The sequence below is a fragment of the Diadema antillarum genome, unplaced genomic scaffold, assembly GCF_040938485.1.
Source record: "Diadema antillarum isolate AM-2024a unplaced genomic scaffold, OU_Dant_1.0 seq00000550_RagTag, whole genome shotgun sequence".
Classification (NCBI taxonomy): Eukaryota; Metazoa; Echinodermata; class Echinoidea; order Diadematoida; family Diadematidae; genus Diadema; species Diadema antillarum.
The window spans coordinates 2,624,119-2,647,935 of NW_027271495.1; the positions used below are offsets into that span (position 1 = coordinate 2,624,119).

Genomic DNA, 23,817 nt, shown 5'->3' on the forward strand with positions numbered 1-23,817 from the left:
TGTATCCCGTATGTAGCTCTATGAGAGACTTTTAAAGAAAAGTAAAATCCATTTCATGAAGTCTCTCTTAAAGTGAAAAGTTTCTCATAAGAGTAACTTTATGTGAAACGGAGAAACTTCCGGACGCCTTGCAGACCTTAGTGTTATTTTATCAGCGCTAGAGGGCGGGCACAGAGATAAATTGCTCATACTGTACTGCATGCATGCATGCAGCAGCCAACGGAGAACAACGCAGACGCGAAATCATAACAGACTGTACATCACAGTCCCTGTATAAACGTACGGGCTGGAGTACGGTACCGGTACTCGCTGGACGCGACCACCGGACCGGAGCGCCGGCGAAGCGGCTCGGCGGCGAAAAACAAGCGACGCGACATCAGATGGCCCACCACCACTCGACGAAGAGACGTAAAAAACGGTTGCTGACATTTGTTAGCAAGCTCCAGTTCCCGGATCCGCTACAAGACGTTGGAAGTGCTGAACCAAATTTAAACATTTTACTGGAAAAAACATAGCGATTAGAAGTACAGAGAGGGTGCAGACTACTAGTAATTTTCAGACCAGCCTGTGAATCAACCCCACCAAACTTACGATGACGCACAATGAAGAGAGATCTCACTGGCTGAAAGAAGGAGCCATAGGAATAAGTGGTTAGTCTAGCCATCTTCCAAATAGTAGACACCTAGATTCTAGACTAGATGTTCTAGACCTCTAACGTTACATGTTCTTTTTTTTTTCCAGTATCTTTATTCTTTAACTAGACAATAGTTCAGTTTAAAGTCCTGGCTGTGAGCAATTGGTGGTGAGACAGCTACAAAGTAGTGCAGTGTGATGATGATGATGACAATGATGGTGATGATGATGTTGACCGAAAGATCGGTCTGTATCTGGTCGTCGGGGAAATGTTCCGCGGAGACTGCGTCTGGCTTCACGGATCCCCTCCTTATACGGAGGAGAGCGATAAAGTAAAAAAAAAATAAAAGACTCCTCCGGACAGACGGATCTTTCTGTCTAACGTTAATGATGATGATGGGACAGCGCCACCCATAGGCATATTCAATGCTTCAGTAGAAAATGACATGCAGTAGAACATATATTTATACATGCTTAGACAGTTCGTGCATGTGCATCTGTGTGTATTTTCAAACTAGCATTGCAAGCAAGCGAGGCAAGTGGGTGAAGTAGTTAAAAGTAGAATTATTTGAATATATTTATAGGCATTTCTCTTTTGTAAATATGATTATATATATTCATCATTGGGAACAACGAGCGTAGGACAGCCGATAACTAAAACATTGCTAACAGTTACAGCCCAGTCACTTTAAAAGTGCACGGCGTCTGGTCAGGCTGGAGAGCAGGTTGACCAATGCAATGACCTATGAAACTAAGTAGCCAGGCCGTACCATGGGTACTGTAAAAGCAGAAATTTTAGCTGTGTTGAAATGTTTGCGCATTTCACGCAACCAGAAACAAGCGCGAAAATAAAAACATGCGAATATTTTTGCTTGCCATTCAGTAGTTGATCATGTCTTGATTCCGCGGAATTAAAAGCATGTAAAATGTAAAAGTCTTACCAGGCCGAGCACAAAAAATTAGTCACGCGAAAATATCCACTTTTACAGTACGGGTAGCTACCGGTACCGATACTTGAAGTTACAATGTGAAGTCTCTGTATCTAGCTATATATATGCATCAATAATGGCTACTACTATATAATAAAAAATGATTATAAATGATAATGGCATCTTCTGTCCTTCCTCTTTTTTTTCTTTCCTTTGATCTTTCTTTTCTTTCTTTTGTTTATTCTCAGAAAGATTTTCTTTACATGTCCCTTGACTAATTTTACCGTGTAGAATGTCTAGATGCAACCCAACACTACTCTAACAGTATACTGCAACCAGCCCGAACATAAAGCATTCCCACAGTTTAAAACTGTGCAGTGGAGCACCCCAAGGTTAACCCTACCCTACTCTTGCTTGCTACTGCATGGATGCACGTGCCCTGCAGTGGGGCCCATGGGGCCTAGACCTATTTCATGATTTTGATTTTGCCGAAGTTTCTATTGGCCAACAAACTAACAAACCTATGATGTGAAAGTCTCTTGCCAACTTCAAACTTGTATTTCATCACTCTCTCTTATTTTTTAGTGGGAGTCCTCTATGGCACCACCAGTGTTGTAGTTGGTCATCCCTTCGACACCATCAAAACCAAGATGCAAGCACAGTCTGGGTATGAGAAGACAAACATGTTTAGAACTCTCATTAAGACCTTACGGACACAAGGAATCATTGGTCTATACAGGTAAATTTATGAAGTTGTTTATTTGATTGTTTTTTATTTGCTGTATTTTTTCTTCTTTTATTTAATTCATAATATATGTTTCTAGAGATCAGTGCTGGGGTTGGAAATTTGAATTGAAGTCTTTAGCTTTAACCAGTGTTGTGATCTTTTAAGCTAAACCACTTGTGTTTGCAGACATCAGTGGATTTCAAAGCTTGTGCTAAGGCTTAGAAATTGTTTTCACCCATGCAGGAAAACTGCAAGGGAATAAATGTCTTGGCCAACTTCTTTATTGTCAAGATAAAGTCTCAAATGTTGACATTTTTCTAGTTGTTAAATTACAGGAGTACCTGACTGTAGACAGTACATTCATAGTTGATCCAAGATCTGTTCCCTAAGTGCTATATTATTCATATTTCCATGTCTAAATTGACTTAAAGTTTGACTGTTGTGGAGTGACACTGATTTAAAAAAAAAAAAAAAAATAAGTAGGGATGATCTGCCGTGAACATTTCATTTCTCGCGTTTCATGCAAAGTGTAGGACATGATTAATTTGATGTAGATAGCATTTCTGTAGCAGAGTGAGCGTTTGAAGAAACAGTTACATTGTACCTCCTTTTTTCCCCTGGCAATGCATCACAACATGAAGATTCCACTCCTCTTCACTTGGGTCTATGCAAGCATATTTTTAAGTATCAACAATGCAATAATCCTGATTGCTGTCTGTTGTAGAGGTTCCATTCCTGTCCTGTGGGGCTCAGGAATCTACAGATCAACACAATTTGGTGTGTTTGAATCAATGTGAGTATGCCTTGTTTAATTCATAATGCTTTGATTTTGTAGTAACTTCTTTGTTGTATTTGGGGATTTTTTTTTCTTTGAGATACACATGTATGTTAAGCATAGGTACCAAAGACTAACTGAAACTTGAAGAAACAAATGTTACTATTAGTGTTACCATAATATGGTCGATACGAGCATTCATCACAAAACCAACAAAAGGTCGGCAGACATGGATTATGAAAGAGCAGACTCCAAGCTTTAAAATGATGTATAACTCAATACAAATTGACTTTCCTAAGCTAATGTACCGAAATAATGGAAGAAAGTGCAGACCATGGAATAGTCTAGTGCTTACTTAGATAGGAGGCTTTGAAGTTTTGGTCTATTCCAAGTGCTATGATAATCTCACCGAGCCATGCTCCTTGTGATGAACGGAACAAAATATAGGATGTAAGACTCCAGGGCAACCACAGTGGAGGAATCTTCAGATTAAGCTGAAATTTTGTGCACGCTATTACCACATTCTAATCATGACCACTTTTAACTTGCAAAGCAGTAGCATTCATCTTCTTAACAATTATGAGAGTTGAAAGTAAAGAGGGTGTGAAGGGTTTCTAAGAAATAGCACTACCGGTAAGTCCCTGAAACATACCTTATCACACTTCTAACAAAGAATGTGTTCTAGAAAAACTGCCAAAACACAACTTCCCATTCATTTTATGATCCCAAACTTACACATTATGTAAAAGAAGGGTTGCTCTTTCCAAAAATACCAAAAACTGAAAACTGACTAGGTTCACCCATTTCACCCATTTTGAGTTCTCATGTAAAATCTTGGCATGCGATTTTTTTTTTGTTGCTTTTGTGATGCACAGTTGCGCATGGTTGCAAAAATTACAATAAGTGATGTATCACAAGACCTCACCATAGAGCCTCTTGAATGTGAAATATCTAAAAATGTGTGGATTTCTAACACATCTAAAACTTTTTATTGTAATCTCTCCATTGGAAATCTGTGAAATGTGAGCAGTGGATTGATTGTTTATTTTGATAGATGTATGTCTGTGCTATCTTTTCCTCTTCCAGATATACACTCCTTGACAATCCCCAGTGCAGAACAGAAATTCCGTTAACAGGTGGTTTGCAGGTGTAAGTAATCATCATCATCTTTCCATGGTACATTATGCCACTTCTGTTGGCACACCTATGAATGGCCTCCAGGAACAACAGCTCTGTACTGTAGCATTTCCTGCAGTGCTTGCCAGAAGTTGATTAAAGATAGCCATTTTTTTTAAAGTACATATAGTACATATTTTATTGGACTTCAAATTGCCCTTGCATTCATCGTCATCATCAAAATAGAAGAATCAATTTAATTGAAAATTGTTCATTATTTTCTGTCAGTTTTAGCACCCTGTGTCGAACTTAAATTCATGCTATCACTGGCATCTTCTGCAGCAGTGTAAAATTAAAAACTTGCTTGCAATCTTTTTTAGTTCTTTTATACAGTGTAGGTCGATTTCAGCAAGTTTCTCTTGTGTGCAGTTTAATGAACAGGAGTATTTTCGTTTGTAATTTGTCATTTCTAAAACATTTGTATTTATTTGGGTTATAAAACTTACAGTATGTGGAACGAGAAATAGAAAAACAAAACACTGAAATAATCCACGTCTATCAAACATATAACTTTATACGGTTTGCTACATGTATAACATTTGTTTAAAAAAAACTTCCATTATAAATGTGTGGAGAATGCAGAACAATTAGAGAACATAGAACCAGCTTACTTCTTAACTGCATCTGCATTCCCAAAGTGGAATGACTATTTTGATACATACTCAGACAATTATAATAATTACATTTCATTATCAGTGAATAAAGAGGACAACAAGACAAAAAAGTTACCACGTTCAAAATGAGGCAAACCAATACTAAATAGGAAAAAAAGAAAATAGCCACATAATGCCATTTTCATTCATGCATACTCGCTGTACCAGTGCAATTATTACCAGATACTCATTCTGTCTTTTGCTTGTTTCAGTGCTGTATGATTAAGGGGCCACAATTAACCATTTCACTCTTTGCATTATATTCATGTACTTAATCACATACATTGTTCATTGCCAAACACTTTTAAAAGTTTACATGTAGGAATATGCAAGTATATACAGTGTTGTACTCCCATTCTTTATAAACATGGTTATAACAAAACTCTTGTTAAACCATGTAACAAAGTAAAAATCTAGGTTCCCAAATTATTGTCTGCTTATCTGTGAATACCTTATTATTTGGCTGCAAAGAAATTTCAATATAGCGAGACAAAACTGCTGGTTGTGAGGAATTCTTTATGAAGGGAGTCACCTGTAACACAATAAACGTAATTCAAAGATCTCATTATGTTCCAGTTTACCACAGCTTTTATCTGTGTATACCTTATTATTTGGCTGCAAAGAAATTTCAATATAGCGAGAAAAAATTGCTAGTCGTGAGGAATTCTTCGTGAAGGGAGTCACCTGTAACACAATAAACAAATTCAAAGATCTCATTATGTTCCAATTTACCACAGCTTTTGACAGAATTTGCTTGAAGATTGCAAAACAGTCCTATCACAGTCACCCGTTATGTGTATTTAAAGTGATGTAGTAATGCTAGCTGTTTGAGTGCCATTCTTATTGTTTGTTTGTTTTTTCAGCAAGTTCAAACAGTATTAGTTTAAAGTGTAAGGAATTCAGCTCCATACAATGTAGATGTCATTCGGTGCTTTCATTTTGTAGACGTGTCGTGCTTGCAGGCTTGTGTGGTTCAACGGCTCGTGCAATTATAGAGTCACCACTAGAACTAGCCAAAGTAAGTGCATCAACCAGGGCAACACTACTTCTTCCAGCAGTACTGACACCACTACTTCTACTGTTTTCTAAAACTCTTCTACGATCATCAGATCCAAGTATCGTTGTATATTGGACTTCACTTGACACGACTTATTACCTTTTCCTAGACTGCTTTACTCTTTCGTCCAGCACCAATCTGACCACATGGCTATGTCTGATGTTATGTAGGGCTTGTTTCCTTTTTTGTAAATCACACTCTCAAACTCCTCTTGTCTCTCATCTCATATCCAAGTCTTATTTCCACTATAGAGCACACTATCTGCATTTGTCTTTGTCAATTTGTTTTCAGGAGCAAAACCTATGCCTTAACTCCTTATGAATGCATTGGTTGTCGTACCAATTTTTGTATTTATATCTTGATAACAGAGCATCTTCCATATTCACAAAGAACACTACATGTATTAGTAGGTGCCTCGGATTTTGTGACTTACGTTACTTTATGACCACTTTATATAGTGATGTCTGCTTACAAGCCCCTGGTGATTACTAATCATTATGTCTTCCTGATGCATATTCCATTCTGCTCATCAGACTACACAGAGCTCAGGCTGCACTTGTATTTGTATTTCGTTATGTGATACATGTATACACATCACTGCCTTGTATGTGAAAAGTAATTCAACTACTGGTTGAACCTTGAACTGTGTAAATTGCCAAGTTTGATTTCAGTGAGGGAAATAGTGTTATTGTGAGTACAGTATGAAACATTGTGGATCTATATAAAGGATGTTTAATTCCAGCATTATTAACTTTCTGATATTTTCCTGTTGGTTGTTACTTCCATGTGTAGATTCGAAGGCAGACACAACAAACCTGGACCTTTAGAGGTCTGTACCAGGTGAGTCAGGTTTGGTGTTCTCTCCCTCACCAAACTTTGTTTCCTTGTGATTGCAGGGTTGTTTGTTTATTTTACTGGGAGGATTGGTAAATGTCAAGAATATCAAGGATATTCTAGTCTAACAGTCAGTTCAATAAATTTTACAATTATCAATAGATGTTCACAATATTTGTGCACTCGTAACATTTGACTGAAATATTTCATGTAAGGCTATGCCCAAAATACAATCCGTATGTAGTATTTCCAAAAATGTATGACCTTATACAAATTGAACCCCCCCCCCCATAAAAAAAAAGAGAAGGATACAGTGTATCATCGTTGCTTTTCCTTTAAGATTTGTGTGATTAAACAATGCAATCCTTTCTGAGTAGTGTTTATTATCAGTTTTAATCTGTTGGGGAAGAACTTACCCACACCCATACACAACCTAGCATTGAAAATACATCAGCTGAATTGGTGAAATTCATCCCACCCTAGGGCTTTGGGGTGACGTGGTGCAGAACGCTGGGGTTGATGACAACCTACTTCATCCTGATAGACACCCAGAGAAGACACTTCCCTGAAGTCTTCAACCAGAGTGTCCTTGGTCCTTTCCTTGTCTCGGGGACAGCTGCCACATATCCTTTGATTGAGTGCAATCTGTTAACTCACAGAAATTGTAGACATGTCCAAAGTGAACCTGTACTCTTTATAAAATAGCACCTACTGTACCGCCATAGTTTACATAGCATGCAATGTGTCTTAGCAAAAGCCATAGACATGGATGAAATGAAGCTTTCTGTGACTTAAGAATCCTTGTCAGGATTACAGTTATGCTTAAAAATGATATCATAACTCTATTATGAATATGAAATGAATATCAAATAAAAATCCTCATACTTTTCTTTTAATTTTAAAGAAACACATGAATCGTGCAAAGTGGCAGAGGAGTTCACTATGACTATAGCTATGTGTAGGTACAGATGCTTTATAAACCATGTGTGTCAGTCAGTTTCCAGTTGACAGAGAGGACATGGAAGAGGAGGAATTAGTCAATATGAATTATCACGGTGCAATAGACTGTTTCATCCATGCAGTATTAGACTGTTTCATCCATGCAGTACTGTTCGTCCAACAGACATGAAATCATGTCATCTTTAAAAATCAAAATATTGGTATTGATATTAGTGTTTCCTGAGAATTTTAGTAAGGCACATTCATCAAGTGTTGGAGTTGCATGCAGCCATGAATAAATGTTAATATCATGGGATTCAAAACTTCTGTGAGGTGTAATTATTCCTTGACTGTGTAGCTCACTCTGTCATGGTGGCTGGTGTGGCCTCTAGAGTACATGAAGTCACAAGTGCAGGGAAACTATGGCAAGTAAGTGCTTTGTCCTCTGCTCTGCTTTCGGAACTAATCCATGGAGATGTCTTTGCTATTAAAGGCTGTCTGTTTACAGTGAATAGGAATTACCATATCCTCTGATGGAAGTTCAGTCACAGTGGACTTGTGGTTCCCTGTCCTATTGTTACTGTACACCTGAGTGGGTTTGCCCCAAGATCCCATAAAATGAAGACCTATCTCAAAGAGAATTGATCCACTGCCTGTGAGATGGTTCAAGTTTCCATGGGGCTTCATACACTATGCAACCAGTTCCTGCAATCAAATCAGTGCCCTAATCAAATGCCAGCCAAAGAGCTGGGTCATTTAGGACTTAATGCACATAAAGGGTTAAATCAGGACCACAATACCAACTGTGAATGATTACTGGTGAAAGTAAAGTGTATACTCGTAATGGAGAAATACTGGCTGCAATATTCACACTTCATATCCAAGTCATGATACCGTCACATTGAATGCAGCAAGTGCTGACATTTCCATTCTGCTTGTATCTCGTAAATAAATGTGGAAGCAATGAAATGCACAGGTATTGGGAAATATTCTGATGTTATGTATTGGTTGTGTGTGTGTGTGCATTTTTGATCAACACCAGTTTCAGTAACTGTACTTCCTGTGCCTCTGGAGTATTAACCTGTCAAATTCTGATGGAGTTTAATTTGCAATGGCAAGGAACTTTGTTCTTGTAATGGCTGACCAATATGTTAATTACTTTGACAGCAATGTACTTTCCTAATGTAGAGATGAATTAAAGTAAAGGTTATTTCACACTACCCTAAAGATGGATGTAGCAGGAACACATGAAAGTACTTTGCTACCTTGCAAAGCAGTAATGATACTCTTTTTATACTGAAAGTCAAAATTCAATATTCTATCACACTGGGAGTGACACCCTGTAAATGATAATTAATAGTTGGAAGATGACACAGTGTCGTCACGTACAGCCCAGAGATGGTGCAGATTGCATCACCAAAACTCTTTCCTGTATCTCCTTGCCATCCTAGGAAAATGTCTACCCTTCAGAGGATGCGTCTTGTGATCCGAGAACGAGGAGGCTTCTTTGGTCTCTACCGTGGCATTGGACCCGGCACCATTCGCAGCTTCATCTCCAATGGCACCAGCATGATCGTCATGGCCAACGCCCAGAAGAAGGTGTCGGAGTGGGGGCTGAGAAGCTAATAAGGGAACTCTGAGAAGTCACCAGCCGTGGTAATGAAATACAGAGGATTCCAAGACTGTGCTCCAACAGCTGACACCGTAGCTCTGTGATGGTGCTCTTCATGCGAAGCACAAAGTATTTTAAGGGAGAATTAAGTATTCAACCCTTTGGGATGCTGCCACTGTTGCTGAATGAAAACTGTATTGGTGACTGTGCAATGGGGGGTGAGAAGAATTTTCTTGTGTTTAAATCATGTGATGATCAAGCAGGGTCAATTATTACCTCCCCCAAGGGTGGAGGTTATGCTTTCATCTGCGTTTGTTGGTTTGCTTATTTGTTTGTGTGCATAATAACTCCAGATGTTGTGAACAAATTTGGATGAAACTTACAGGAAAGGTTGAGAATGACACAAGGAACAGATGATTAAATTTTAGTAGTGATCAGGAATTTTTATGGAGTTCATGAAGGATTTTCGATATTTTGGCAGGCAGGGTCAATGAACTTGAGAGTACAAGCTACACAGTTTTTGAGGTTTTCATACTCGCACTGAGTGCTTGCTCTAGTTTCTGCTATGGCAAGGCGCACCACACAGCTGGAAGTTGATGACCTAACAAAAGGCTTCTATTTTGGGGAAATGGATGATTTCCAGCATGCATATGTATGGTTGGAAATCACTGAGCTCTGGAAAAACAAGATCAGTGATGGAAATGAGCTGCTTGGCGGAGGTCTGTGCTATCAGAGTGCTTCTGTAGTTTCATATGGAATGCAAAAGGAGAATCATATATAAGGGGGAGACAATCAGCATGCAGTTCCACCTCTGGGGCTGATTCCACTTGTGGGGCAGACTCACCATTCAGGACTTCTTGTGTTTTTGTACACAGCCTCACTCCTGTGGATACACATTCTCATGGAGCAGAACACAGTGAAGCTTGAACGCAATTTGCAGGCTCGATTTAAAGAAGAAAAAAAATGTTGTGATAGCAACTCTCGCTGGAATGCAAGTGTCATGGTAACAACAAAATTTCAGCATCCTTATCAGCTGTTTCTATTGCAAGTTGCCATTCTGGCAAGATTTGCTATCCAAATATAATTTTATGAAATGGATTGAACTCTCCAAGTTCCATGTGGCTGAGAAAGGTGAATCAGACTTGCCATGCTGGACTGTTGAATCCCTTCACGACCACACAGAACTAGGCAAGTCAGCCCTGCTTCTGAGATTTAACCCAAGACGTAGAGCTGGGTAGGAATGTAGTGTTTAGACAGCTGCACTCCAGGGAAGAAGTAGTGCTGTAAATCGATTTGTGTGTTTGTTTTCAAAATTTGAGATTGGAGAAGTCACTGCAGTATCACTTCAGCAGATTTTTATGTAGAGCATTTACTGGGTGCCAAGTACTATTTTATGCAAGGAATGTTTGGAACCCATCTGAGATCTGAATACGTCACCAATGTAAAAATGACGGTATGGATGCGTGACTCACATGGCTGTGTGATCCCTAGGAGCCTATAAGATCACCTGTGACCCAAATATTAAAGAAATTGATATTTCCTGTATTATTCCTTTGGTCAAAGTATTCCAGATTCTATGCATTTTTTTTTTTTCATAAATTGTCAAAACATAGACATCCACTAGTTGCATCATCAAGGTTAGCAGCACATTAAATTCACTGCAAACTTCTAGATAGCAATGTAGGCACTTGCCATCATTATTAAAGTAACTAATGCACTGTTTTTGACACCTAGTGGAATTCATTATATTAACAGGCAGGTGCATGTAGATACTGGGCCTATAGAATTAAACATTTGCTTATCAGACAGCTATATGTGAAAGGTGTGTACTGTATATGTATGAGCGTGAGCAGAGTTTAAACCAGATGGAGAGCTAATCATGCACATATTGGGTAGCCTAAAGGGTAAGTGATGGTGAAATTCTTGCTGAAGGAAGAAATAATCAAAACGATTGAAAAACAAAACAAAAGAAAACAGTTTGTGTTGTATATACTTAGCACATCTCCGCAGTGAAATTGTATGCTCAAAATTGAAATTTCATGAGTGGGTTACCTAATGCCCACTTTTGTTGAGCCACAACTAATTTGCAGCACTGTTTATAATGTATGCTTTATTGCTTCACAATTCACATCATTTTAAAGGTTCACCATACAGAAACCTTTTCCATGCATGTTCACTTTGGTGTCATGGTCATTTTATTTTTAACCCCTAAAGTTTGCTCTTTTTTTGCTTTTTTTTCATGTTTGGAGGATGAGATAGATTAATACCATTGCTTGCTGCCACTGGTTATATAAGATGTGTAAACATGATTATGTCAAGAGTAAGTGTCACCAAAGGGGGGAAAAAGTCACATCCTGTAAATGCAGTGAAACAGTATGAGTGAGGTCAAGCAAATATTGAAGGTTCACATTTGAGTGCTTAAGTAGGACATTCAATTTGGTGTTCACTGGACCCCTGTGAATGTTTCTGCTCCTTAGCATTGGCTACATTATTTGTCATACTAGGGCGGTGATTTGGCTTAATCGAGAGCACATCTGCCTCCAGGTCCAAAGGACCAGTGTTGGATTCCCTGAGTCTCACTGAGCAATGTTATTTGTAAGCATGCCTTCCCGTGTAGAGGCTAAACACCCTGTCCCTCGGATGGGACATTAAGTGGATGTCCCATGTGTGAGTTAGCCACGACTCATGTACTGAAATGATCCCACTTCATTCATTCATCGCAAAGAGTGGGGTGCTAAACTGGTGAAGTGGTCCACAGACCTACCAACGCAGGAAAACTGGCGAAAGATACCAACCCCCGTGGTTTGCCCCAGCTGACTAGCAATAGCCAGGAAACAGTATAAACCAGGCACATGCAATGTACTTGTGAATGGCCTTTGTCACACTGTTCTCTATTTTTGCGTTGTTTGATTCCCCCTTTATGAACTATGTTTGATTGTACAGCTTTTCTTCAGTATTCAAGGATACTTCATTGTACTGAACTCCAGATTTTTCACTAATCAAGGTCAATGATGTATGATTACTGTAAAACCAGAAACTTTTGAGTACATGGAATTTTGGAAAATTTCGTGAGGAGGCAAGATTCCCTGAAGTAAAATGCAAGCAAAAGTTTTGTTCTGTACAGTGTATTGAATGCCAGTTTGCAATTTGCAAGTTTCATGCTGGGAATGTTGCTGGTTTTGCGGTACTTATTGTACGCTAGACAGAGGACTTCAGGACTAAGCATTATTACATGACTGGTGTTTCTGTTAAGTTCAGCATTTAAAAAGTCCTGGCCATATTTCCAGTTGTATGACACATTGAATACAGTCTCTGTGCTCAGTGCCTGGAGTAATCATGCTGGGTAAGAATTGGCACTGAACTTAAACTGGTGCATCAAAATGGTTCTCAGTCAACTCCTTGACAAGGAATGAGGAAGGAAGGGTACAACATCACCGGAGCATTGTAGCTGAGGAGAGTGGGGAACGTTCTGTACAAAAACATGGCATGTACCCTGATCTAGACAGGTATCATTAAACATTACTGGTATACTGTATCGTGTATGCAGTGCAAATATGCAAATAATAGTGTAGATAAGGAGGACATAGATATTCAAGTGCCATTTTTTCCCTTCTTGCTCAGTTGGTCAAGTAAGATAAATTTTGTATGTGTCTTGTAATTGTATTTTGCATGTTGTGGACAGTAGTAAAAGGGATTTGTTCACAGGGACAAAATGTGGTGAACAAAATATCTGCATAGTTCCAATGTAGCACTTATTTCTTATCATGCAAAATGAGTGAATCCTTTTTTGTTTTCCACCAAAAGGTGCCAAAGTTCTTCCTCATTTGCAGTGTAGATCTACTGCATAACATAGATCAAACAGTAATTGTGCACTACATGTACAATGTGTATATTGTACAGAATGATGTATCTATACAAAAGGGCACAATGATGAAGGTACTGTGTACAATGTATATGGTCAACTGTTCACCATTCAAAGAAGAGACATATATTTTTGTAAATTTCATGACATGATTCTACTGTACTTCAGGGAGGTTCTCTTGCACAAAGAATGTTTGACCATATTCTTTCTTCATGTCATATTTGTATATCTTGCAATATTACTGTGATATCAGCCAGTGTAAGAAGTCCTCCTCTTGAGGTAGTCCTACCTCAGTTGTAAACTCATATTTTATGAATACTCTAGACCCACTTTGCTGGACTACCATGTGGTTGAGTTGTGGTGCAAACTACTCTTGTTGAATCTGGTTGTGTGCGATTGAAAGGAAACCTTTCATGTTCCTTTTCATTGGCATTGAATGCTAAATATTGCCCACAATCAGCTAGAATCCGAAAGAGCCTATTTGAATTGCATCAAAACGGGGTAGTGCGATATACTTGGCTCATGAAACATATCTCAGTATTAAAGTTATGACCTCATCGCTCTTTAATTTGCCAAATGGGTTCTGATGCAACACGTACCATTACTTACAGAATTGTAATCTGCAATCTTCAGTGTGTCAGTTAAGCATTTAAGGAGTGGCTATAAACTCTGAAGATTTGAAGCAACAATATATTGCATTGTCAGCTTGACTGTATTGTCTGGTGCATGAGATCATGTGTAAGAAAAAAAAAATCATGTGCCAAGTGAATGATATGCTCAAATCAAAACACATTTCGTTGCTTTCTGTGAGATGCAAGGAGTTGACAGTACAGTCAACCTTGCTCAAATCGACCTCACATGAGTCAAATAATCAGCTAAGTCGAAGGTCTTTTCAAGTCCTCTTCTCTATTATGTTTTGTTGATTTTAGTACCTCGTATTAAAAGTCGAAGCTACTTCTTCGGTCCAAATAGATTTGACTTAGGCAAGGGAAGTTGACTGCAGGACCTATATTAGCTTCTTGGAGACAGTCAACCTGAATTGACAGTATGCCCACATGAATGCAGGTTAATGGCACCGTTGTATATTATCTTGAGATGTAACATGCCGTGTTTATATTTCTATAGACTTCGTATTCATCTCCTGACAAAAATGAAAATCAGAGTGCTGTCATTCTGTTGCCTAGTACCTTGTTTACTCCCTTTCATAATTTAATACATGAATTGGTTGTGAATGGAATCTTCAGTTTATACTCATATCCATTGCCAAAACTGAAATTGAATTCTTAGTTCTGTCATGGAATTTCTACATATTTTACTCTCTTTCAGCTTTGCCTTAATCTTATAAATTTTGTACTTTTATGTTTTTGGGTTGTTGTTTTTTTTTATACCCCCGCCAAACGAAGTTTGAAGGGGGTATATAGGAATCAGCGGACGGTCGGGCGGTCGGGCGGGCGGTCGGTCGGGCGGTCGGTCCGTTGCAAATCTTGCGTCGCGAACTACTTCATCAGTTTTCAACCGATTCCCATAAAACTTGGCACAGATGTGTGCCTTGGGTTGTAGATGTGCAAGACGTATTTTTTGACAGTACCCAAAAGTACGTTGCCATGGTAACGGCATATTATGGGCAAAAATGGGTACAAATCTTGCGTCGCGAACTCCTACCACAGTTTTTGATCAATTTTTATGAAATTAGGTACAGATGTTCATCTGAATATGTTAATGTGCAAGACACATATTTCCGCAGTGGCAAAAAGTGCGTTGCCATGGTAACGGCATGTTATTGGTAAAATATAGGGCAAAATGCTTCATGGCAAAACTGCTTCATCAGTGTTCTTCCAATTCTCATGGAATTCATATTGAATGTTTGTCTTAGGATATAGGTCAGCATAACACATTTCTTGACAGTGACAAAAAGTATGTTGCCATGGTAACAGCTCACATATTATGAGCCAAAATGATGGAAAATTTTGTGTTGCAAACTACTTCCTCAGTTTTTGCCCAATTTCCATGAAACTTGGTACAGATGTGTGCCTTTGGTTGTAGATGTGCAAGACGCATTTTTCGACAGTACCCGAAAGTACGTTGCCATGGTAACGGCATATTAATGGCAGAAGATCAAGGAAAGATCTTGCGGATTTAACTACTTCCTCAGTTTTTTGACCAAAGCTTATGAAATGTTGTTTTGACCAAAGCTTATGAAATGTTGTTTGGCGGGGGTATAACCAGTCGCTGTAGCGACATTTCTAGTTTTTTGTTTTTTTTTTGGGGGGGGGGGGTGTGAGGGGACAACTAGTCTGACTGCAGTGCTACAATACAGTACTTGCAATAGATATATTGTAAGTATACTTGTATATATTGTTTTATTTTAATTGGTCATAAAAACATTTGCAAGTTGATTTAGCTTCGTGAGACTAAAAACTCGATATACTACTGGTATAAGTTTGTGTAATCGTGATGATCATGATTTTAAAAACTATATACATTATACATGTACACTGTATATGAGACAGAGGCATTTTTTAGGAGATGAAATTTTCAAAGGCTGACTTTTATCTTTTAGGTTTGTTTTCTGAAATCACCTTTTTTTTTCTTCACAGTTTTGGCTGCTGCTTATTCACATCATGCTACAAAGACAAATGTGATCATGTGTATCAATTTTGCCATTGCACATTTATGTTTTCCACTTAAGCTCATGGACATGAATATACAAGGATAGCATTACACAGAAGGTCACAGGTTTTAAACTGTAGAAATAATAATGGGATATCAGTTTCTTGTCATACACTGAGTAAGGGCTTGGTATTGCGTATATGTGAATTTATTCAGAATGTCGTGATACAGTAGACTCCAATTATAACGAAGTCCTCAGGACCGGCAGTTTTCTTGTTATAACAAAGTTTTGTCATAGCCAATCAAATAAGCAGTAAAAAACAAAAAAACAGATAATGCTAGGGCCAGAATTCTAACTTCGTTGTAACCAGAATTTTGTCATAAGCCATGTTTGTTATAACGGGAGTGCACTGTAAATGTTCTATATTGAGAATTCTAACTGTGTTCCGCTCTGGATTCTACAAAAAACTCATATAGCTCTTGATCAGCTCAACTATGTTTTGTATGTGTGTGTGTTTGTGTGTGTGTGTGTGTGTGTGTTGAGTATGTGTGTGTAATTCAAAGTGTGTTGTGTGCACCAAGGTTTGAGTGCTTAATTATTCAGTCCTAATGGAAACTCTTGGTTTATCATGTACAAGGTGTTACAAAAAACATTTCCCACTTTTGATTCTTAATAGTTCAAAACTATACATCAGATAACAGTGATATTGATACGAGCAATAGCTGAAAAGTGTACAATTTTGTTGGAGGTAATTTAAAAATGATAGCATAAAACAGTTTCATTAAATTCAAGATTTATTTTGAAGTTAGGTTTCAGATTTTGCTCTGTTTTCAACCCTCTGTACAAAATTTTGATTTTGCACAGGGGTCAATTGGTGTGTATGGCAGTGTGTCATTAACACCCTGACAATGGTCCAGAACAATGGCCAGGATTGGAATGCTCTATTGCGTATTCATGGAAATACCACTGTCACAGCTATAGTCTTTATTCATCCTAATATGTAGTGTTTGCAAGCAAATGAAAACGTGTTTATTTTTGTATATATTGTATGTGTATGCATTTTACCCTTTACCATGAATTCAGACTAGCAGTGCCCAGGGCAATCCATCATAAATTATTAATAAAGCATTCACGTGCCTTGGAGCAAAACACCATAAGCCTAGTCAGCAGAGCTCTGAAAAGGTGGTATACGTGATATTCATGTCTATTGTTCAGGGTCATTGTAAGCACACACTCACATACACATCATTGGTTCTTGTGTAAAGTTCAAAATTGTACAGAGGGTTCAAATTTGACCAAAATTTGGAACTTAACTTTAAAATTAGTCATGAATTTAACTTAACTCTAAAATTAGTCATGAATTTAACGAAACTGATGTATACATGCTCTCACATTCAAATCACCTCCAACTAAATTGTACACTATTAAGCTATCACTCGTATCAATGACAGTGTTATCTGGTGTATAGTTTTTTAACTATTAAGGATGTAAAGTGGGAAATGTTTTTTGTAACACCTAATATAATCTTTCTTACTGTGAAATTTTGGAACTTGAAATTGCTAATAAATGTGCTTTTAAGTGTAATTGGCTTATCTAACTGTGTGTTACGTATATCTGAAGGTTTTTATTCAATTTGTTGTTTTTGGTCACAAAATTTATACTGGACTATGCGGTTTCATGTTGTATGTACAATGCAATTAACTTTTATTTTGTCATTCAATAGGGAGGTTTGGTTATAGTGTAAAAAGCTGCCAAACACATGACTAAAGGCGACTCCCATTATAATGAAGTCCTCATGACCGGCAGTTTTCTTTTGTTATACTGAAATTTTGTTGCATCCAAACAAATAAAGTGTATAAACGTATCTAAGTGATGATTTTGAGCCTTGAATTTTACTTTGTTGTATCCAACGTTTCGCTATAACCGTGTTCGTTGTAACAGGAGTGCACTATATGTTTTGTGTATCTATCCTTAATTATGTTTTTGAAAAACCTGTCCTAGTAGACTCTAAAGCCACTCCAAAGTTGTATCTCTTGAAAGTAGCATTTACCCTTGTGAGAAATATAGCCAATAGTTTCAAGCCTTCATCAATTTCAGCAGAAAGTAATTTGTTATACTTTGATGCCGAGATTTCTTTATTTCCTCATTGTCATCATTCTCAGCCTTAAATGAGTAAAGTCAAAAGCCTAAGTTACTTTAGGTGGCACTTCATACAAGTTTTGACATTTGTAGTATTGCAGCAGATCAGTAGAAATGATATTCTGCTTGCTTCTCTACATGGTGTACACTGGTATATCTTTTCTCCTTTTTTTCTGTTGGGATGAATGTAATGATTGCTATGTACAGTGTAAGTTTTCTCTCTGGTCACACTGGGTATAAGATGAGACTTGACTATCAAATTTTCTATTAAATGTCATGTTTGATTTTATAATGGTAATTGGTTTTGTTTCCAAGAGAAAGAATATTGACAAGAATATGACAATGGCACAGGAGTAAGAAGAAAGAAATGATGAAAGAGTTGGTTGGTCCATTGCATTGCCGACCCAAGGCACACAGTAACAAAATCACCATCCAGGCTTGTAATACATTGTATGTAATAATGTTTGGTACATGTAATTCACATATGGTCAGCAACATGCACTTCGGACTAGATTCTGTCAGGGCCAGGTCCATTGTAAAATACATGCCCCAAATTTTTATCAATCTGAAGGTATTTATTTATGTATTGATTTATTTATCTATTATTATGGCATGTATTATCATTGGTTGTAATCATCTATCTGGTCACATACACTTAACCCTAAAAAGACTGGGCTCTTTTGATGCCTCGTAGGACTGGGGGGGGCTCATTAGGCCCCCCCCCCCCCCAAGATCTTGGCCGTTGACCGCGTGATCGCAAGGGAAATTGGCACGCGCGTCACCCACAAGGTAATCTACAAAACTGAATAGTTAGTTATTTCACAAATGTTCAAATTTATTTTTAATGAATTAATTATGCTAATTTATGCATGAATTTTACAAAATGGGTGTAAATCTGTAATTAAAGGTCCAAAACTGCTCATTTTTGGTTTGTGTAGGATTCTTATTGAATGTACATCAAAAAAACGGCGTATCAATTTTTTTTCTTATGTATTTTATTGTTATTTGAAATTTCTTATGTATTTCATTGTTTTCGACTTTTTGTTTTTTATTGTTTTTTTCGATGGAAATCATCATGACACTATTTCGATCACAAAGAACTTGAAATTAGTTGATTTTCATCAGTAAAAGTAAAAATAATGATACATTTATGAATTTTGGTCAGAAACAGAATTTGCATTGGATTTGTACATGAAATCATGTTTTTGAGCAATTTCGGGTCTGACATGCACTAGTTTACAAAATATTGCGTAACTTCAGAACCGCATACCCGGGCATCGCAAATTTGGTCTCAAAAGTTGCGCTAGACTTAAAAGAAGAAAGTCATAAAACGTCGAGGTGCAAGATTTTTACATTCCAGATTTATTGCGAAAAATGTTGAGAGGGGGGCCCAAAAAGCCCCCCAGTCTTTTTAGGGTTAAAGGACAAGTTCACCCCCATAAACATAAGGATTGAGAAAATGCAACAATATTAGTAGAACACATCAATGAAAGTTTGAGGAAAATTGGACAATCGATGCAAAAGTTATGAATTTTTAAAATTTTTGCGTTGGAACCCCTGGATGAGGAGACTACTACAGCTTGTGAGTCATATGCGTACAACAGGATAAAGAAAATGTAAAGAAAATTCAACATATTTTCACTTTTTTCGCATAATAAAAGAGCACTTGACTTGTCTCTTTCTAAAAGCAGGGGGAATAATATTACCCCTAACATATGTCGGTAACGAGTCAAGGGAATATGTACTTTGTTCAAAAGATGGAATTTTGTGAAATTCTCTTTATATTTTCCTTATATTGTTGTACGCATGTGACATCTAAGTTATTCATACACTGCAGTAGTCTTCTCATCCAGCGGTTACTACACAAAAACTTCAAAAATTCATAACTTTTGAACGGGTTGTCCGCTTTTCCTCAAACTTTCAATGACGTGTTCTCCTAATATTGCTACATTCTCTCAATCCTTATGTTTATGAGGGTGAACTTGTCCTTTAAGTTGTCGGGAAAATCTTGTTACATTGTATGTACACTGTATTCAGCAAGATCTTGCCACATCCATTCATACTGCATGTAGTTGTCTTTGCTTACAATTAGGCCTTGCCCAAGTCAATTTTCAGTTCAAAAACAGTCTTAATCTTTCCTTACCAAGCATAACAAAGCCACAAACAAGCTTGCACACGTGTTAAATTTTGCAAGTCTTTATTTCTTTGTGTCCAATAGGCACAGGTATGTACTGTATTTGAGGTTGTGTGCACTGATACAAAATTGTGTAAGTCACCTCTATATAGCGTTCGTGGGTCCAGTATTATAATGGACGCAAAGTTTGACAATCATATTCATTTTTTTAAAGGGAATTTTACCATTACAGTTTGGAATCACATAGCATGCAGTAGGTTGATAGTGAAATCTGGCATCAGAGAAATTTTTGTTTTCATATTCCAGCTTGTTTACTTCATTGTTTGCATTTTCTGTGTTTTTCAAAGGTGCTTTGGTTTTCTGCTGTAATAGTCAGTAACTGTAAAATACACACATGGTGATAATTGCAAAATAAATGCATAAATTTCCTTTTGTGATTTTTTTATTGGGTGGATGGTGTGCATTTTATTTGTTGTTGTTGTAATCTTCTTTTCTTTTTTTGGTGGTGATGGTCTTCTTCTCCATACACTACAACTGTAGTATGTAATGCAAGAGCTACATTTGTCCTTCCTAACAAATGCAGTGATGCGGTTGCATTTCAGTTTGGATCCACATGACAATACAGACTCGAATACACTTTCTAGACAGCTACATGTATCTTTTAACTTGACTTTGCTCAAGATATTTATTGGTATAGAGCCTCCAGGACATGACATTGATATATTACACTGTATCTTCTTCCAAAATTTGTTTCACTGCATTTCTGTCCCAATAAGTCAATACATATATCTGTGATAAAAAAAAGGAAAAAAAAGGTAGAATGTATGAGTAAAATGTATATTAAACAGAAGGTGTACCAAGGCAAACATTTATTTCTGTATTGAACTTCCTATTTTCTTTTTACATCTTAAATACACATGTACAAATTATTTTTGTTGTTCTCTTCTAGATATTAAGGCCTTTTAACCAATGGAATGAGTTGCGTGCAGCTGTGTTTGGTATTCCATTGATATAATTACACATGTACAAACTGTATGTACTACTTTTAAATTGTGTCCAAGTAAATGCATAACAACAATATTGTGGTTTACAAAGTCAGAGCTACCAAGTCTCACGCATTCTGCGTGAGACTCAAGCATTTAGGGTCTGTCTCACGATCTCACGCATGGCACCCATTTTTCTCACGCATCTGGTGAAGTCTGCAATTTGGGCCAAAAATAAGGAGCATAGCTCAAAGGATTAGAGTGATAGTTGCAATTGAAGGTATATTTCCCTTTTGCCTTTCAAAATTAGTAAAAAATAGTCACTTAAGTATGCACCAGATCGCATCATTAAGAGCTAATAATTAAAAAAAGTTCCCTACCATGGGAGGGGGACACCCTCCTCGTTCGCGTTCGCGTGCGCATGCGCGCGAGCGCCGAGACGCCGAGTCATAAAAATCTCACTCATAAAAGTTTTTTGAACTTGGCATCTCTGCAAAGTACATACACGTACAAGTTGTATTTATCAATTCTCCAATGTGCTTTACATACAAGTGATGGAAGTCATACAATAGGCCTATAGACACACATAACAGCATGCACAAATTACTGTCTTATAAGAAGTTAGGTAACCAAATCATGAAAAATATAATATGGCTTACAAATTGTATTCTTTCTACAAATTATGGAAAATCTTACCAGCATTCTACATTTGTGAAACACAACGTGGTCTTGAGAACAACCTAATATAATGCAAATGAAGGCATTCTCCTAATTACTGTAGACAGGGCTGCAATTCAACTGATCTGACCTGTCCCTGTTGGTAGCCAGCAGGTACCCAGTTTTTCCATTTTTGTACTGGTCCATTCCTGAAAAGTTACTGGTCTGACTGATTTTTACTGGTCTGGACCGTCGATCGAAGCAGTGCCCGTGCGTAGCACTGCTGTAGATGGTGAATTCCAGAGAAAAGGGACATACTGTGTATGCCAAGGTTGTCTTGCCATTAAAGATGTATTTAATGCATACAAGCTGGGGTATGCTGTTGAGTGCATGATTGTTATTCATAATTGGACAATCAAATTTATGTCTTTATTTACATTTGGAAACACTTTGTAATTGTATCTTGAGTTTTAGAAATGTTTTGCAATAAATGCAGTCAGGCTTGTGTTATTACCACTTGTTTTTGGTTACTTACTACTCTGACGATCAATCTGAATCTACAAAGTTAACTGTGTACCAATACCCTCAGAATAATGTTTGCTACAATGTGTATTAAATACCCGAGGCATGCCCTCAAGCTGGAAGAAATTATAATTTTTTGTCTCTCTGATTTTTACTCATTGGGGTTTTAGTGTAAATTTTAAAGAGTATACAAAAATGACTTGAAGTAGACAAGTCGATCACAGATTCTTTCAATTGAATGATTGCGCCATCACTATTTTTTTCAAAAGAGGTCTTGAACGATGCGTGCATATACGTGCATATACTTCGATTGATACTTCACAAACTGATCGAAACGAAATCTCAAAATTATTTGTAACAACATACGCATATCTTAGCTAGAACTTGCACACATCAGTACCAGTGCTTATGAAGCAGAACTCAAAACACGCAGCGCACACATGCCAAACGGTGATAGATATATGATCTTATTTATCAAAATATGTGTACTTTCAGGAGTTATCACAGGTGAATTTTGGCTGGTTTTTTTTGTGTGTATTCTAGCTGCACACAATAAATTTTATTTCCAGGTTATAATATTTGGTACACCTTAATTCATCTGAATTGCATATACCTGTGTATATTGGCTATGATAACTGAGGTTGGAAGCCTGTTCATTAAGACACAAGTTACACTGTATGAGTTACACAACTGGCAGTATGGATAATCACTGTGAATTATGGCACTTCACAGACCATCAGCAAAATCTTGGTACTAGGTAGGCATATATGTTTCCGACTCTACACTTCATAGATCAGTACCAGCTACAACTGTACAATCATGCATTTGCCTTTGACATTTCCAATATCAACAATGTAAAATGTTGTACAATTTCTTCCAGTCACACAGGTCTCTCACAAAATTGTGTTTGTCTATAAACTACATGTATGTCAATGTGTATTAAAAACCCATTTATCATTAAACAGTAATCACTTTTGTATTTATATGGTGTTCATTTGTTCTACTCATTCCATGTTATAGTGTTGTGTGATCTTTGTTTAACATATACATTTAGGTCACATAGTGCTGCATTTGAGTTTAACTTTTTAATATAATGTGACCATCAATTTTGAGTTACTGTATAGGGAATATATAATTGCAGTAAATTATGTATGCCCCATTTTAGCGTTTTACTTTATATTGTTTTTCATTCAACACTCTTTGTCAGTTTTTTGCTCAAGTTATAGAGCACTGTTGATTGTAACTGAAAAAAAAAAAGACAACCACCTGATATCACTGTACCGTGGAAATTGGCAGGCAGGCATTGTTCTCGGTGATAGGATAAATAAGTTGTTCAAACAATTCTAAGGCTCCTCGATGGCTAAGAGGTTGAGCCAAAAAAACTTGATACTACAAATTAGAAAGGCAAAACAACAACCAATACACAAACACACTTTTATTTCACGTACGACGTGTCTAGTCAGCGCACATACAGTACGTGTTCCCTTTGTGTATGCTGCTATATTCTTGGTTGTGTGTGCACTGCAGACATTGAGGTTGCACCCCTATTTATATCGCCAAGTCACTGAGAAAGT

At 37.4% G+C, this 23,817-nt stretch overlaps 1 protein-coding gene across 1 annotated transcript; it reads left to right on the top strand.

Annotated features, from left to right (window-relative positions):
• Positions 1–528: 528 nt before the first annotated feature.
• LOC139734852 (uncharacterized) lies at positions 529–9,838 on the top strand. The gene is made up of 9 exons (XM_071645637.1): positions 529–650; positions 2,148–2,301; positions 3,014–3,082; positions 4,151–4,213; positions 5,839–5,911; positions 6,743–6,790; positions 7,268–7,402; positions 8,082–8,152; positions 9,175–9,838. The coding sequence occupies exons 1-9, from the start codon at positions 593–595 to the stop codon at positions 9,347–9,349; spliced, it is 846 nt and encodes a 281-aa protein (XP_071501738.1). The 5' UTR covers positions 529–592; the 3' UTR covers positions 9,350–9,838.
• The last annotated feature ends 13,979 nt before the right edge of the window (positions 9,839–23,817 follow it).